Source organism: Cebus imitator, unplaced genomic scaffold (assembly GCF_001604975.1).
Source record: "Cebus imitator isolate Cc_AM_T3 unplaced genomic scaffold, Cebus_imitator-1.0 Scaffold271, whole genome shotgun sequence".
NCBI lineage: Eukaryota > Metazoa > Chordata > Mammalia > Primates > Cebidae > Cebus > Cebus imitator.
The window spans coordinates 2,201,996-2,221,147 of NW_016107586.1; the positions used below are offsets into that span (position 1 = coordinate 2,201,996).

The 19,152-nt window shown below is 40.6% G+C and overlaps 1 protein-coding gene and 1 pseudogene across 1 annotated transcript in view; both read right to left on the reverse strand.

Moving 5' to 3' along the window:
• Positions 1–19,152, reverse strand: part of CFAP58 (cilia and flagella associated protein 58) — a 118,424-nt gene that overhangs the window by 49,297 nt on the left and 49,975 nt on the right. The window contains exons 10-15 of the mRNA XM_017500804.2: positions 18,136–18,297; positions 16,938–17,084; positions 10,929–11,069; positions 8,902–9,125; positions 5,969–6,080; positions 3,330–3,434 (exon numbers count right to left, since the gene is read on the reverse strand). Of these exons, the coding sequence (XP_017356293.1) occupies positions 3,330–3,434; positions 5,969–6,080; positions 8,902–9,125; positions 10,929–11,069; positions 16,938–17,084; positions 18,136–18,297 (891 nt within the window). The remainder of the gene's footprint in view (positions 1–3,329; positions 3,435–5,968; positions 6,081–8,901; positions 9,126–10,928; positions 11,070–16,937; positions 17,085–18,135; positions 18,298–19,152) is intronic.
• LOC119467264 lies at positions 10,517–10,630 on the reverse strand (annotated as a pseudogene).

The window sequence follows — 19,152 nt, forward strand, 5'->3', positions numbered from 1 at the left end:
AAAACAAAGAATTAAGATAATGTATTTAAGGGAATCAGAGACACAGAAAGAATATTATACTGAGTGGTGGTAACTATTGAGAAAAAAAAAAAAAACTAGAAAAAGGGAATAGGTAGTAATAGTGAGCAGAGAAACTGGTGAATGGGAAAAACAGAACACAAAGAAAACTCTGATTGAATTTTTTGAGCATTACAAAAAGTCAGGGTAAATAAGAAAGTAGAAATAAACCTAAAATTATCAATAAACATAAACACAAAGACAAACGTAAGATTTTTAATTACAAGAGATTTTCCTAAACTGCAAAGACAGCACAAGTTTAAAAATAAAAAGTAGGAAAACTACTTTTCAAAATCCAGCTGATAGAGTTATGTTAATATTAGGCAAATTTGTAAGTAAAAATACTATTATGAGAGTTCTTACATAATATGAAAGGAGCAATCCAACCAGGAGGAAATAAATATTGTAATCTTATATTCACCTTATGATCATAATCTAAAATGTACTTAGAGCAAAAAATGACAGAACTACAAGGAGAAATAGACAAATCTCCAAACTTTTTTCAGCGATTAGGCAGACAGAAAATTAGGAAAAGTACAGATTTAGACAATACAATTAACAAGGTTGATCTTACTAACAAATACAGAACACTAACCCCAGAGCATTCAGAGAGCATGCATCTTTTTCAAACAGCAGGCATTGGGTATAAAAACTGACCACTTAGTTGGTCACAAATCAAGTTTCAATGAATTCCAAAGAATCTGTATAATACAGACTACAATGCAGAAAAATGAGAAGTCAGTAAGTAAAAGATAACTTAAATACATATATATTTGGAAATTTTAAAATGCACTTTTAATTATCATGAAATGTCATAAAATATCTCCTAATTATTATTAGGAGAAATAGTGACTATTATTTAGACTGCCAAAGGAGAAGTAATTCTGAAAATATACTACATTTAGAACTAAATGAAAATTCCCCATATCAAAACCTGTGGAAAGGAACTAAATATAACTTTTTTTTTTGAGACAGGGTCTTACTCTGTCACCTAGGCTGAAGTGCAGTGGCACAATCACAGCTCACTGCAGCCTTGAATCCATGGGTTCAAGCAATCCTCCCACCTCAGCCTCCTGAGTAGCAGGGACTAAATGTGCACACCACCATACCCCGCTAATATTTGTATTCTTTGTAGAGATAAGGTTTTGTCATGTTGTCTAAGCTGGTCTCGGACTCCTGGGCTCAAGCAATCCACCTGCCTCGGCCTCCCAAAGTGCTGGGATTACAGTCATGATCTAAGGCACCCAGCTTTAAAGGGCATTTTATAACTGAAATATTTATATTAGAAGAGAAGACTGAACATCAATGAGCTGAGCATCAACCTTAAAAAGGTAGAAGAACCGAGTAAACCCAGTGTACATAGGGGGAAGGAAATAATAAAGTCAGAGCAGTCCATGAAATATAAAACAAACTTACAATACAGAGGCTTGGCAAACATAAGATGTGGTTCTTTTTAAAACTAACAAAGTGATGATCACAGAACAGACAAAGAAGTGAAGCGGTAGAAAGTGTGAGTCTGGAGTGACTGTCTGGGCCGAGTCCCACCCTAGCACTTACCAGCTGCACAGACGTGGGAAATGACTCATGGCCAGCATCAGTGAAGCCACAGCTCAAACTCTGGACTATCGAAGCCCAGTGCCACATACTAATAATTGGTTATCCTTACAAGACATCCAAACTATGCACTCTGACTAGAGTATCCTCCTCCCATTACGAAAAAAACAGGTATTATCATCCCCGTTTTACAGATGGGAAAACTGAGATCTGTCAAATGTATGTAATTCTCTTAAAGTCATGAAATGATCAAGGGTTGACACGGATTTAAGACCAGATCTTTCTGGACTTCAAAGTCTACTCTCTCAACCAGCACAGTAATCTACAAGAGAAGAGGAAAATCCCTGTTGGCCATTCAGTGTTGTGATATTCTGGAAGGCTATTTACTGTATACCCAATACATATTAGCGTAACTATCTCTTTTAAGGTAGACTGTAAAACAGAAGGAGCAAATGCCCTTTACTCATATATAAAAGTTCCTACTCCTACTAATATTAACCTAGTGATTAAAATTATGGACTTTGGGGCTGGGTACAGTGGCTTATGCCTATAATCCCAGCACTTGAGGAGGCTGAGGCAGGCAAATCACTTGGGATCAGAAGTTCAAGACCAGCCTGGCCAACATGGTGAAACCCCGTCTCTACTAAAAATACAAAAATTAGCCAGGCACAATGGCACATGCCTGTAATCCCAGCTACTTGGGAGGCTGAGGCAGGAGAATCACTTGAACCAGGGAGGCAGAGGCTGCAGTGAACTGAGATGGCACCACTGCACTCCAACTTGGGTGACAGAGCGAGACTGTCTCAAAAAATTAATTATGGGCTTTGGAATCCAAAGTAACATAAATCATTGCTCATATTTAGTAGACACCATGTTACCAAGGACAACACTAAACTCTTTCAATCCTCACAATATCCATTTTCACAGGTTCTGTTATTGTCCCATAACACAGACTAAGAATGTCAGGTGCAATGAAGTTACACTGGCAGAGCAATTGGCAGGAGTCCAAACGAAGCCATCTAACTTCAAGAGCTGACATTCTCATCCATGCTAAACTCGCGGGCCCTAACTTCCTTGGCCATCAATCGGGGATGACCATACCTGCTTCCTGAACTGCAAAGAGGAAATGAGACCAAGTAGGTAAAGCCACCAGCATACCTGGCACACAGTAAGTGATGATGACGATGGCAGTGATGAAGATGGTGATGCTGATGTTGACAGCTGGCCCTTGCAAAGATACAGGCCTACTTGCTGCAGAACAACTTACTGCATAAAATCCTCAAAAAGAAATCTCTTCTTCCATTCCACTCACACGCATCTTTATGTGAACAGATCATTTGTACTCTATAGGAAAGCTTATTTTCAAAATCAAAATCACAGCATTTTGCATTATATGAAGATATGAAGAAAAATGTTTAAAAGACTCTGATAAATAAAACTGTAGAGACGTGGGGGGAGTTGCTCACATTGCCCATTGCAGTAAGTCTAGCCTTGAACTTAATTTTCCAGAATTCTTGAAATATCAGTAATCGCAACATAAAAGACCAATTAATCAGGCTGTGCTTGTTCTCTATGTGTGAGTCACTGTTGCCATCTACAGTTAAATACGGGACATGCAATGCTGCCAAATAACTGACTAATTCTAAGAACGTAGTCCTGAAGATGGTGCTGCTAAGGAAATCTGCATGTACAATGAGCACAGAACACAAAAATGCTACCTGAAGGACCAGCTCTTTTTCAACAACCTCTTCAGTCTTGCTGATAAGACGCTTCTGCAGGGTGTGAATTTTCTGTATCAGCTCATATGCATTGGGGTCGCTGGCCTGTCCAAGGGGAACAACAATAGCAGTTGAGATATCATCAACTTTGAAGCCCCGAGGTCTCTATGTAAAATGCACACAGTTTTATTAAAATCTATCACAAACCTGCAGACCCAATACAGAGAGAATTAGAATTTTAAATAAAAGTATAATAGATGAGCTAATCATAAATATCTATCCCCAAAAAAGCAGGTTGCAATTTTCCTAATGTTTTACCTATGGTACTAGTTATTCTATAAATAGAAAGTAAACATGTTTATTCCACCAGTGGGAATAACAATAACGGTAGCTACTATGCTTGATATCTGACTCTTTGCCACCATCCAGATACTATGGTAAATGCTTTTTATACAGCATTATTCTTTAGCTGCAGGACAGCCCTAGGAGACAGTATGTCTTAGCCTTTCATACTGATAAGACAACTGAGACTGAGAGAAACTCTCATTTACCCAGACTGGTAAGGCTCAGAGCTGGACTCAAGCCCAACTATGCCAAGCTCCAAAGGCTGTAGTTCTCAGTTCCTATGCTCCGAGGCTTACCCTACCATCTCCTCTGTGTAACTTCATTTTAAAATTCTTTTTTTTTTTTTTTTTTTTTGAGACAGGGCCTCACTCTGTTGCCCAGGCTGGAGTGCAGTGGTGCAATCATGGCTCACCGCAGCCTCAAACTCTAAGGGCTTAAGCAATCCTCCTGCCTCAGTCTTCCACGTAGCTGGAACCACAGGCACATGCAACCACACCTGGTTAATTTTTTTGTAAAGACAGGATCTCACTAGGTTGCCCAGGCTGGTCTCCAACTTCTGGGCTCAAGCAATCCTCCTTACAGGTGTGAGCCACTGTGCCCAGCCCCTAGAATTCTTGAACGGAATGAGGCAGGGCTCCCTAATTCACTCAGCCTTAGGATTCTCCTTTGGTCACTGTCAACAGGAAGATTCACTGCAGTCTATGACGAGGATGGTTTCCAGAATGTGGACTTCTGTTCATTATTGGCAGCAGGACACCACCATGGCATTTAGCTCTGAAATGGAATCATCAGTCCACAAAGCTTTGATGTTCCTTCACTAGTTGTGTACAATTCAAACAAGATATACAGTTATAAATTGGGAATTTGTCCTCTAGACTTTGAGCCAAGGCTTCACTTTCAACTGTACTGACATTTTGAATTAATCTAACAGCTAAATATTTTCAACTGCCTCCCTGAGTCTCTATTTTCTAATTTTTTAAACAGAAATTGATGTGGAATTAGCAACTTTAAAGATCTGCCTGAAAACACATGGAATAAACGAATGTGACAGTAAATGAATTTAAAATCTTCATCTCTACTTCTGCAGGCATATCCATATTACTGTTGGGTTAGTAAACTACACCACTCTTGGCATTTGAAGAGGAAGGAATGAGGGTCTGAGAGAGAAAAGAAAGAGAGAGATGTCATTGACTCTGACTTTGCTTAAGAAACACTGAGCAGTGCCAACTGGTATCCATCTATTGGGACTAGATTTGGCATACATTCACCTGGCAGGACTGGATGTTGTTAAAATCCAGGACTCATGTTTACATAACAGTTTGTAAGACATTATCCTTAATGCTTTCTTCATTAAAAAATAAAAATAAAAATGGAAAGCAAAAATTTACCTGGCTGATTTTCTTTCTTGTAAGGAAAAAATAAAAATAAAAAACAAAAATAAAGGAATTTTATTTTTTTTTTCTGTCTTAAAAGTCCCTATGTAAAATATATATTGTCCTTTCCATACTTAAAGAAAAAAATAAAAATGAAAAACAAAAATCTCCCTGGCTGATTTTCTTTCTTATGCCTGCCCTGCTTTTTCTTATATGACCTACTTACGTCTCCCAATACCCTAATCATTCATTTAGTTGAAGCCCCTTTTGGCATCCACATTGCTAGGTACAACTAAAGGAGATGGCTATCTTTTTCTTGAAGAAGCAGTTTGTCTTTAACTGTTATTTTCAGTGCCAGTGGTGATGACTATCAGAAAGTCATTGAATAAAATTAAATATGAAATTGATTATCCATCCCCTACCAGTGGGACTTTAGCCGTGTCCCCAGGTTCTAAGAGAAAGGGCTTGGCTAACACAATACTGTCAAAAAGAGGGCAGTTCACAAAAGGGTATTTTCTGTAATAAAAGGATGCAAAGATCAATTGAAAGATGGTGAAGATGCTGATGCCCAGTACCGTTAAAGGCCATGAACATCCAAGACTAACAGGCAGCCTCGGGATAACTAGTTAACCAAAACCTATCCAAGCCAGAAAAATAAATGTCAACTTGTGAGGCGGGTTCACAGCTTTCACTGGGCTTTCTTTGGGTAGAAAAGATTTTGTGCAAGACTTTTAAAACAAAACCCAAATGAACCATCTGGTTCTGAGAGAACTCAAATTACATCTGATCCAGCCTTACATTTTAGGTGACACTTTGCATAGCATTAAATAAAACCTCACTTCTCATTGCGCTTTAGGAGAAGCTTCGGGTGGGATAGGAGGAGAGATTTGGGGATGGGGAGAACGAGCTGCCAGATGTTACCTCGAGCTTCCTCCATCTGTGCACGTTCATAGGATTCTCCAGCTCCTCCTCCAGGGCTCGGCAGCGTGTCCTCTCCCTCAAGAATTCTCTTTGCATGTGAAAAAACTCCTGTCTGAATAAAACAAAGTTGATTTTGCAAAGAATTATCCACCCATTTGAACATCCTGTGTTTAATTGGTTGCATACACACTATGTCTTATATAAAAAGTTGGAATTAGGGAGAATACTGTGAACACTGGGACCAGCCTCCTAAATCTGGGCAAGACGCAGATGATATTAATTCTTGTAGAGCTCAAGAATTGGCTTAGCTTAAAAAAGAAAAGTGCCAGGGCTTCAGAGTCAGGGTCATGATTCTGAATACTCAAGAAATTTATGAGTTTACGAAAAGAACAAAGGGCGGGGGGGTTGTATTAGTCTGTTCTCACACTGCTAATAAAGACATACCTGAGACTGGGTAATTTATAAAGAAAAGAGGTTTAATGGACTCACAGTTCCACATGGCTGGGAAGGCCTCGCAATCATGGTGGAAGACAAAGGAAAAACAAAGTAACATTTTACATGGCCACAGGCAAGAGAGCTTCTCTAGGGAACACCCATTAATAAAAACTATCAGATCTTGGGAAACTTATTCACTACATGGCTACAATAAGAACAGTATTTCTCATTAGGGGAAATTATGGGGGAAACTGCCCCCATAATTCAATTATCTCCCCAACCATGACAAGTGGGGATTATTACAATTCAAGGTGAGATCTGGGTGGGGACACAGAGCCAAACCATTTCAGGGATGAATTACGAGAGTTTCAATATACTGTTCAATGTTTCTGAATGTTTCTATAGTGGTAATAAATGAACACACTATAATCCACAAACTCAGCACCTGACAACAATATATTGAGGCTCAGGGGATAACTTAACACCAGTTAGGGCATACAGCTCCACCCTCACTACTCATTGAAATCACTTGGGGAGCTTTGAAAAAGACATCATCTCCTGGACCCAATCCCTAGAGGGATTCTGTTTAATGGTCTAGCATGGGTCCCCAGCTTCATACGTCTTAAAGTCCTGCTGGCAATTCTCACATGCAGCCGGATTGAGAAACACCAAGTTAGGAGTTGTGATGATGTTTTATCTTGAGTTCCACAACTACAGAGTTGGCTGAAAAAGTTCCAAATAACTAACTCTGGCTGAAACACACTGCTAAAATCTGCAGGAATCTCTAGTTGATAGGTAATATGCAGCAGCCATCCTCAGTGTTTGCAAGCTGGCTGTCCCCCTATTGAATGAGATGGTGGGAGGCAGAGAAGAAGCAAGCACTTGCATTGACACGGGCAATAAGGACATTATTATCTGTCCCCGTCTGCTGCAGAGGTGCAGATTACTAATACTAAGCCATCTCTTTTACTTAATCGCTTCATTTAAACCAATAATACAACTTCCCCTCATTAGCAAGACAAACCATTAGAATTAACTGCATGATGTTCACTCAACAGGGCGCTCAGAGCAAGCTGCTTAGAATTAAAAGCATATTTTTAACACTTCAATTTTCTAGAATGTCATCAGAAGAGGAGGGCAGAAATATTAGCTACTGTATTTGATGGCCTGCTTTGTACTAGACTCTGTAGTAGGCAGACTGATTTGTTTTCCTGTTTAATTGTGACTACAAGTCTAAAGTTCAGGGAAGTTCAGTGACTTGCCCAAGGTCACTCAGCTTGTAGGTAGCAAGACAGATTGGAATTCATGCTAGCTTGCCTCCAGCCTTTATGAAGCTGTCTTCCCATTGAAAAGAAAAATAAAAAATATTATCAACAAACTAGCAATACTGAATAAGAATGGATAAAATTTGGTCCTTTGTGTATGTAATAAAAATAACTCATGGCTGACAAGTTTAGTGATGGTCTTGGCAACTATTCAATAGCTGCTTAGAATGAATCCATTTGTCTCCAAAATGTCAATGGTGGTATCTCTGGGAAGTAAAGTTACGGGTGATTTTCTAATCCCTTCTTTATATTTTTTCTGTGTTTCCCACATTTTCTACAGTGAATTTGCACCACTTTTATCATCTGAAATACAAGCAAGTCCCCCAAAAAAAGTATTGATCCATCCTTGACAGTGGCAACCATGCTGTCCCTGAACATATTCATTGCATTTAAATATCCAAACTATCTTCTAAGCCAATTGATTTGAGAAGCAGATCCAAACCATGTTCCTCATTCCAAGGTGGTCAAGGATACTGTTCATCTACAAGTCTGTGGGGAATGAGGATAGCTACCGAGAAAATACCAGAACTCTTATTTGGTTTCCTGCAATTGCCTATATAAAACATGATGACGTTTTCCCAAAGGGAAAGTAGATCTCATGTAATGCAAGATTTAAAGAAAGAAGAAGGCGCACTAAGCTAAAGTGAAAGCTGCAGAAGATAAATCAAGAGTGAGATATAAAATTTGGCCGCTTTCTAAGGAAACGAAGTTTTCAAGTAGTGATAAAATTACATTTTCCACCTCTTTTCTTCCTGTATGTAATTCCAAGAAAAAGATGTGGAAATGTTACAAGGATTAAATTTCAATATTGATGCTCCCTCTCTTGCGTACTGACTTATTAAAGAAATTCGAGAAAGCTCATTGTGGGAAAAAAAATTCTGAATTGTAACTAATTTCCTTAAAAATCTTTTGTAAAATCCGGAATATGGTTTTTTTAAAACCTTTTTTGCGCTCGCACGTACCCCCCTGAGAGGAAGCCGGTTCATTTTTGTGACACAGCATGGGCACAACGGAGAAACTGTTCTCCTTATTTTCTAATAACTTCATCCTGTAAACTTCATTTTGCACAACTCGATAAAGACCTTCAATGAACAACAAGCATGAATACGAGCTGACTTTAGGAGCTCCCCACACTGCATTGTGCCCTCAGCCCTGGGTTCTATTACCTATTACCTGAGTTCCTCAACATTAGCCACACTCCTGGCAAGAATCCCCTTTTCCCGGCGAAGCTTCTTGATCTCAAGTTTGAGGATTCTCATGTCCTCCAACCTCTGGTTGTACTGGCTCTCCCCTTTATTCAGCACGGACTGTTGGATCTTGATCTTCTCATAGAGCAAAGCTAACTCGTCATTGCGCCGAACAAGCTGAGACCCCAGGATATCTCTCTCACTGATGACCTAGAAAGGTAGGGAAGGGCATGGCCACCAGGGAAGGAAAAGTCTCAGCTTTTCACTGTGGTAGCAGCATTCATTCAGCCAACAAGTATGTATAAAATGCCCACATGTACTGGGCACCTCATGGCTGGGCAATGGAAAAAGCTGGCTAGACAATCAACACTGGACCCCTCCCGTTAGAGTTTCTGAAAACATGAAAACACCGTACGACAAATAATCTTTAATAATATTAATAATAGGCTGGGTGCAGTGGCTCAAGCCTGTAATCCCAGCACTTTGGGAGGCCAAGGTGGGCGAATCACGAGGTCAAGAGATCGAGACCATCCTGGCCAACATGGTGAAACCCCATCTCTACTAAAAATACAAAAATTAGGCCGGGCGCGGTGGCTCACGCCTGTAATTCTAGCACTTTGGGAGGCCGCGGTGGGTGGATCACCTGAGGTCAGAAGTTCATGACCAGCCTGCCCATCAGGGTGAAACCCCATCTTTAGAATAATAATAATAATATTAATATTAATAGTCCAAGCATGGGTACCGTGGCTTATGTGTGTAATCCCAGCACTTTGGGACACTGAGGTGGGTGGATCAAGTAGTTCAAGACCTTGAAGATCTTGAGGCCAGGAGTTCAAGACCAGCCTGGCCAAGATGGTGAAACCCTATCTCTACTAAAAATACAAAAATTGGCCAGGTGCAGTGGTGCATGCCTGCAGTCCCAGCTACTTGGGAGGCTTAGATGGGAGGATGGCTGGAGCCTGGGAGGAGAAGGTTGTAGTGAGCCGAGATTGTGCCACTGCACTCCAGCCTGGGCAGCAGAGAGAGACTTTGTCTCAAAAAGAATAATAACAATAGCCTAGGCCGGGCGCTCTGGCTCAAGCCTGTAATCCCAGCACTTTGGGAGGCCGAGGCGGGTGGATCACGAGGTCAAGAGATCGAGACCATCCTGGTCAGCACGGTGAAACCCCGTCTCTACTAAAAATACAAAAAATTAGCTGGGCATGGTGGTGCGTGCCTGTAATCCCAGCTACTCAGGAGGCTGAGGCAGGAGAATTGCCTGAACCCAGGAGGTGGAGGTTGCGGTGAGCCGAGATCGCGCCATTGCACTCCAGCCTGGGTAACAAGAGCGAAACTCCGTCCCAAAAAAAAAAATAGCCTAATCATCTAATGATCTTTAGTCATGTCTGTGGTGTTTGGTTTACTTCCAAACCCATTATTTTTCTAAATGTTCAAATCTGAATGACTTCATGGTGGGCTAGCGCTTGCCAAGTTCCACCACTTCCTTCTATCTTGCCCTGGCCAACTTCTCTCCACCAGGTCCCTTAGAGCATTTAAATTTCTAACACCCAAATTATGCGTTTGGGTTTCTATCTCCCAAATTATTATTTTTATTTTTTTCATGTTAGATGGGTAATGTACCGACATTGTAATAAGGTTTGAGGAAGGCATATCTTACACATACATGTGAACACCCAGTCAAGATCGAATCATGTAATTATGAATTGCGATTCGATGTGAGCCACTGTATTATACTACAGTGCAAGCTCCTTGAGGATGAACCTTATTGTCTCGGTGGCCAACATGTCCCTAGTGCCTACAGGAGTGACTGATGCATGGGAAGTGTTCATAAATATAAGTCAAATAAAACAGTGAATATTTCATAATTAATCAACACAAGATAGGTCTCTGCTGCTGCTCTTCCAGTAGGGCTGGTTGGCAGAGCTTAGAGAGGAATGAGGGTTCGTGAAGGGTGGAATATAAATACCTGTGTCTGTTAACAAGGTCTGCAAGCCTGACTAGGAGGTGCTCTACCTGGTCTAATTCCTTCTTCTGTCTCAACCTCTCCCCGTCAGCCTCGGCGATTATTCGCAGGAGTTTTCTCTCCTCAGCTTCCTGCTTTTCAATAAAGTGTTTGGTCTCCAGGGCTTGTTGTCTCAGCTTCTGCAGCTCGGCCTACCAAACAGTGGAAGATACAGGCAAATTTCAATTCATTACAGCACAAACCAGGATGACAGAGCCTGGATTCAGATGTACAGTTGTGCTTCTTACTCTTTCCTCTGATGTTTCGTTTAACATGGTTTGATCACTCTCACAAGCAAAACTAGCTTACAACACACATACACACGCACACACACACACACACACACACACACACACACTTTCACTCATAAAGAAACAGCATTACAGTCATCATGTTTATTCTGAGTTGTGCCCTTGAGGGATTTCTATCATTTTTCTATATATGTGTAGCAGGGGCTTCATTGGTATTCAGTAGCACTTCATCTCTTACCAGCTAAACAACAGGATAATTCACAAAGAATAGTGCAGAGCAGGATGTGGGGTGAGGACAGGGGAGGACTCTGTGCGTACCAGCTCCATGGCCCTAACACCACCAGCGCATGAACAGCAAAGGTAAAGCGCTTTGTGAGCAAAATTAAACTAGTCAAAGATAACAACTGTCTGTCTTGTAAAATATCCTGATGGAACAGAAGGGATGTCACTTATAAAAAGATACATAGATCCTACTTCTACGGCACTTCCAACCCAGATGAAAGGATAAGATAGATAAATTTTATGCAAATATTAAGAAGTCCAGGCAATAACTTTTCAGTGTCTTGATTATCAGACAGATGGTGAATTGATGTTACAGGAGGTCAAAGAAAAAGTCATCATTAGACTGGGAGTAGCAGGGATGCTTTCTCAGAGAGCTCAGACCTGAATCTGGCCCCTAAACTTATATGAAAATCATAGGAATTATGGAGAAAGGGTGCCATGGATTGTTAAGTTTCAAAAGGACAATTTATCTCATCAAAGCGCACATTCACCTCTAGTTTGTTGGTGACCTGCCATATCCAAGGCATGATACTAGCCATTTGCACAGCTACTCCTATCTCATTTAATGCAATTACAGAGACAAAAGCAAGTAAAGTGCCCAAGGTCATGGTACTATTAAACAGCAGATTAGAGATTCCAACCCAGATCTTTTGATTCCAAAGCCTGTGCTCCTTCTACTGTTACCACCCAAGAGTTCTAAATCAAATAGAGAAGATAAGCAAGACTTGAGGGAGTCGCCATCCATTGAAGATGATGAATAACCAACAACAGTGTGAAAATGCTATCTACCTATGTGAAAAGTATCTACACATAAAGGAGTTTATATTTCTGCCTGGGGCTTAGAGGGAAGAACCAGCCAGGTTCCTGGCAGTTGACAGATATTGACAACATGGAGGGGTATGTGTTGTGGGAGCAGGGCATTCAACAGTCAGGCTTGTGGCAACAAAGGTGTGCAAACTATAAAGTACCTGATGTGTTCACCAAACAGTGAAACAGCCAATATGGCTGAATTCGAGAGGTAGGTAGGGAATAGCTGGAGGTAAGGCTTGCAAACAGCTAAGCCACACAGGGAAGGGCCTTGTGTGCCATGCATTATATAGGGTATGCAGTGGGGGAACTAGAGTTACGTACGTTACAGTAGAGAATAATATGCCTTTGAGAGGTTCCATGCCCAACTGGGATAGACAAGGGGTATCACAGACCAGGTCAGCACAAGAAGCAGCAAATGAGGAGAAAGAGCTCTGCTTTCCCCCATGCGGGAATCAGAAGGGAGATGATGAGACAATGCTAAGGTTTCAACTTGTCGATGGCTTGCAAGTTGGCAAACAGTAATCATTTTTACCTTCAAGTAAGTATTTGGACCCCCACCTACCCAGAATGGCACCAAGGTGACGGAAAACCTCATACTTTTAAGTGCCTTTGAACCAACCCAACTTTAGTTAAGGTCTGTCTGTCTCTATCCCATGAAAACCAAAAGTCATTAATTCTACACCTCAGACTTGTCCAAACAGTAGAAGATACTGTGTACCTAGTAATAGATGTGAAATGTCAGAAACTGAATGCAACCAGCTACTGTAAAACCAAGGGTTTCTTTTATGACATTTTGTTTGTTCATTCATGAAATATGTTCTGGTCTAGGGATAAGCAAAAGGAAATACTTATTGAGAAAAGATCTCATCTAGTATTTACCACTTGGGGGATTGTTAGGAAAGAGAGCAAAGAGCCAGGCTTTCTGTTTCTATAATCAGTTAAGATGACAGCAAAGAGAGCAATAAAATACCTGTTTGGCTCATGCTTTCTTTAATAAAACTTTTATTTTCCCAGATGTGCAACATTCACTTCCCTGTTCTTAAGTGCCAAGAGCTGATCAGAATCCATCAGCAGAACAAAATGAAACCCCTGTTATATTAAAATGCAATCAACAGTGTGTAAAAGTATCTGTCTGAAATGTAAAACCACTCGTGCCTTTGGCATCACTAGGTACTTTTTTCATAATATATCAAAATTCTGAGTGGTCTCCTTATGTCATAAATTTATGGGCTGTAAACAAGATGTGGCATTAGACGTCAGCAGCAAATGTTAACATCAACAAAATACCTTGGGTCTAATGCATTTAGCAGTTATAAATCTGAGCCATCTCACCCAGGAAGGATGGCAACAACCACTATGCATCCAAAAGCTCATCAAGCAAAGCCCTAGGTGGGACCTGAGGCTTCTGCACCTATCCGAGTGTTACTGGTGGCATAAAGTTGTAATGAGATGGCAGGACACAGCCTTTACTCACTGCTTCCACAATTATACAATTTTGCAATAGACATTATGGATTATCTGTAACCAGATTTGGCTATGAGCATAAATCATATCTTAAGAGTCATACTTGCAGAATTTCTGCCATTCATATATGATCTCAACGAGTTTCACAGAAATCATCTGTTTAAATGTAGCAAAACAAATACCACCCGAAGTCCTCTAGTCATGAGAATAATTAGGCGCTCTCTTTTTCTCTCTGTCTCTCTCTCTCTCTGTCTCCTCTCTCTCTCTCTCTCTCTCCCCTCCCTCCCCTTCTCTCTCATGGATGACAGCTCCCTATCCATGGCATGCTACAGTGTCCACTAAGTAAAAGAATATAGCACCCTGAAGCCAGACCCTAATATGGTGCTGAGCTTTGGACATAGAGAATTTGCTGCTGAATTATTCACCAAGAATCAAAGTGCTGTCAGATACATGTCGGATGATTGGAAAGTGACGAGACAGAATTAGGGGCTTGTTAGGACTGGATGGCAGACACTCCAAATGAGACGGCTCCTTCAGTGCTGATGAAACAAGACTGGGACAGAATGGGCAGATGAATGCAGACACAGCAACGTCTACACAGAACTATTGACATGCTGTCATAACCATAATGTGCTGACAGTGTACAGGATCCTGAGGCATCAGTGGAGCCTGGTAGCCACAGAAAAAGTAAAAGAAACATGGAAGGAGATTTGTCTGCTGAAGGGGCTGAATGAAGATGAGGATGACCTACTAAGGACAGTCATTTGTCTATCGGCTTGGAGAAGTTGTAAATTGGGTTGTCCTATCCAAGGGTATCTCACAGGCTACCTAGCAGGCGTGGGCTTGCCCCTCTGGGAGGGATTATGTACCCACATAGCTTTGTATAACTCACAATAATAAGATAAATGTCTCTTGGAGCAAAGTTACTGGAAAATCTGCCCTTTCCCTAGGGGTTTTGGTTGGCAGATTTTAGATGCATGAAATCCTAGGACCTGTGTGAAATGTGATTCATTCTTAGGCTAAAAAAGTCAAGAGGCTAAAACTCAACATTTGAGCTGTCATATTTTTCTAGAGAATGTCAAACGAGCTTAATGATAGGCCAAAATTATCCAGTCGGAGCACCATTGCAAGTCACCCTTGGATAGTCTCAAATAATAAATCAGGCAGGCCTCTCTCTCTCTCTGCTCCTCATTCTTGCCTTCATGAGAAATGCTAGGAGAAAGGGCATCCTAGTTCCACAGTAAGTCCAAAGCAATCATCTTCCTATAATCGATGACCCAAAGCCATCCAGACCTGGGATTCTCTCCATTTGGAGCAGTCTCTGGAGCAGAAGCCTTTTAATCATCCTTCATGTTGACCAGATGCCAAATCTGCTGGCCCAGGTCCAAATGATACAGGACCCTATTACCCTGTATTTTATTTTATTATGACCCTTCTTTGGAGCTTTATGTGTAGATACCTGACGGCAGAGGCCATAAATGAAACAAATATTAGCTAAAGTCAAGCTCTGAGGAATTAGGAATCATTGATATTTTGTATAAGACATTTGTTGTAAAGCAGAATTTTGTAGAAGGCCATTAGTTCCACCTTGGACCCCATTATGGAGTAATTATCAATTTTTCGAATAGAGCATTACTAGGGAAAGTAAGAGATGAGACCCAATGCCACCCTTTAAAGGGAAAGATGATACACCAGATGGATTACACTGAGCCTTGCTAACAAAGTCCACAACCCTCATGGGTGAAGCAATGTTTAAAATACGATTCTTCCGATTTACTCAGCAATAAATAAACCCCATCCCACTACAAGCTCCACAGTGGAACGAACTGTTTTCTATAAAACTCTGCTTTCAAACAAGGAGTATAAGGGCAAAGATGCAGGATATTTTCCAATTTTAGAAAATATACGTATATTTCTTTAAATAAATAAAAACATTTAATGCAGAATCTTCTTTTTCTAGTATAAGCTGAAGTGAGGGAGATGAATGTCTGAGACAGGTAAATATATCAGTTACAGTATCTTTTCTGTACATGCTCTTTTGTTACAGTTTAATCTTTCTCAAACAAAGTGAGCTTTAAGTTAATTTCATGTAAAAGTTCTATTTCCATGAAAACCTATCATTAACTTGACAAAACTCATTATTAAATCCAGAGTGCTTATTTCAGTCTACAGCATCTTAGAATCTAGGAAATACGGCATTAAACTGCCCAACACTAGATATACGTTTTCAAAACAGTGACTATCTTTGAAAGGTAGTATGTGCAGAAACCAAGGTACCCAATCTCTAATTTGCTGTAAAGTTTCTGCAAATGTCTCTTAAGCACCCATGAGTATTCTGCACATATATTTTCATAACAAAAGTGGCATTATTCTCTTGGAAGTTCTTTTTTTAATCCTTACTCAAATGGATTGGAATGGAAATCTATTGGATTGGATAGGAAAAAGAAAAGCATATTAGGTTTAGTGATGTGTATAGCAAAACATATTCGGTTGGAAGATTTGAAATGGCATAATTATTTGCTATGTATTCCTGAAAAGAGTCCTTATGTTAGTAGACATACAATATTCCAAATTAGTGGATTTTTAAGGGCATGTCTTAGTAAGATATATGAAGACAGAGATATCCCTGGAAGAGCAGCTGCAGAGTTCTTAGACCCACAGGGGTAAAGTGAACTACAAACCTGGTCAAGAACAAACCAAGCGATAATAGAGCTCTAACACCTAGTTGGTAAGACTGCAGATAGAAAAGTTACATGCACACCAAGTAAAAAACAGAGGGACAAAGCATCACCTTCCAGAAGGCCCAGGGAGGAATCTGGGAAGGTTGGGTATGAGCACAATGGTTGGACTCGGTTGTGAATGCAGAGGGATTGTAGCGAGCTTGCAAGTTCAAGGACTTCTTGGCACTGCCAACCTGCTAGTTTCTCTCCCACTGATGTATGATAGCCAGCCTAAATGAAAGAGGTGTGTCTGCATCTCCACCGCTCCCCTCCCCCATTCTACCTAGCAGCGCTACCTGTAAGGAGCACTGACCTAGAGATGGTAGAGCTCATCCTCCTGGTGCCTTGTGCACTTGGTTTGGGTAATTAGCCCCTGTGACCACAGGCAGGCGTGGTTGTTCTCCCTGCCCCTTGCTGCCTTCAGTGAGACTGGAGGCTGCCTCAGATGGGCTGATGAACTATTGATCCTTCACTTTTACTATGAGGTCAGTACCTTCAATGTTTCCTTTTCCTTTTCTATTCGCTGCTGTTCCAGGTGCAGCTTCACAAGTGCGGACTCTTTGGCAGAGATTTCTTCTTTCAGCTGATCTACCTGATGGGTCATAATCTTTAACTTTCTCTTCATTTCTGTTATTTCATCCTAACAAAATGAAAGGAGAAATGTTTGAAAGTGAATTAGACATCTTTGTCCCTATGGAAGTTCAATATATATTTAAGAGCTTTTTTTTTTTTTTTTTTTTTTTTTTTTTTTTGTAAATTTTTTTTTTTTGTGAGACAGAGTCTCGCTCTGTTGCCAGGCTGGAGTGCACTAGCGGTGCAATCTCAGCTCACTACAATCTCCAGCTCCTGGGTTCGAGCAATTCTCCTGCCTCAGCCTCCCGAGTAGCTGGGACTACAGGCACGCACCACCATGCCCGGCTAATTTTTACATCTTTAGTAGAGGCGGGGTTTCACCATGTTGACCAGGATGGTCTCGATCTCTTGACCTTGTGATCCACCTGCCTCGGCCTCCCAAAGTGCTGGGATTACAGGCTTGAGCCACTGCGCCCGGCTATAACTAAAAGATTTTGAAGCAAAGCTCTGGAATTCCAAAGATTATGCTGCTGCCCTCTGAGTCACAGTAGCTATTAGCAGTTTTAAAAATTAGAAAGAGAGCCAGGCACAGTGGCTCATACCTGTAATCCCAGCACTTTGGGAGGCCAAGACAGGTGGATTGCTTGAGGTCAGGAGTTCGAGACCAGCTTGGCCAACATGGTAAAAACCCTGTCTACTGAAAATGCAAAAATTAGCCAGGCATGGTGGCATACACTTGTAATCCCAGCTTCTCAGGAGACTGATGCAGGCGAATCACTTGAACCCAGGAGGTTGGGGTTGCAATGAGCCGAGATCACGTCACTGCACTCCAGCCTGGGTGACAGAGCGAGACTCCATCTCAAAAAAAGTAGAAGGAGGAGAATAGTAATTCTACATAATAATTAAAAGTAGGACCATGATCTCCACATTCTATTAAGATGTGTCATTTCCATTTCACATAACCTGATAGTTTTGCATAAATTGGTCTTCTTTTCAGGTGAATTCCATGAGATTTTTTTTTTTTATCTAGTCTAAATTTTGCCATTAGGAGAAGAGAAACTAATTTAAATGCAGGGTAAAAATAAATTAAAATGTAAGGATATAAATATATTATTTACCTGAGCCTCCACCAGATTTTTGCTATACAGATTCCTGTCTGATCTCACAGCTTCATACAGGTTCTGTTGCTGTTTTAACTTAATCTCTGATTCAGCTATTTTTTTCCTGTAGTCAAAAATCTGCGTTTCACGAACTTTTATGTCTTCCATGTTCATGAGGACCTGGAGGAGAAAGAAGTATATGAATGTGGTTACATAGCCCATCTGTGCTTATCGGTTGAGGACAAATGGAGTTGTTATCTAAGGGTGGCTGGTAGAGATGCCAGTAATCAGAAAATCTGACAGTGGCTATAACCACTGCGGTACAACACAGAAATTCAGCCCAACTGATTAGGGGCAAACATGCATTTTATCTATAGGAGAGTTCTGCTCAAGTATAAAGGCTTAACACAGTTATTTTGTGATCACAAAAAAAAAAAAAAAAAAAAAAAAAAACAGAAGAAATTCTTTCAATTCTGAAAACCTCTCCTGACCACCCTACCCATGAAAAAGGGTGGTGGGGGAGTCACAGGCTTAAACAGATCTTGACACAAAGCACTAAGAAAGATAAGAGATAACCTAGCTGTTTGGCCACATTGGTTGCTTATAAAGTTAACCATGAGAAAGAAAAACGGTCTTTGAACCTTGATAGCAATCATAACGCTACCTTGCCAATGTCAAACTCACTCCATCAAGGGAACTGAAAAGGACTTCATAAAAATGCACTCTACTGTGCATGAACTACTTCCAGGAAAGGTGGGATGGAAGGACTACTGCCTCCTTTTTGCAAGTATGAAAAACCAACACCTGAAATTCCACCATGAGTCGATACCGCTCAACAAGCCATGCACACAGTAGCAATGATGAAATCATGATTCTCTACTGCAATATCCACAGAAATTCCTTTTTTAAAGACAAACTCCTTTTAAAAGTCGTTAAGAAGAAAAATTTTCACAAAGAAATACGATTAAATCAAGGAAACTATAGTGTAAATAGCAGCTAGAGCACATAAGAAGAAAATTCTTTTTTTTTTTTTTT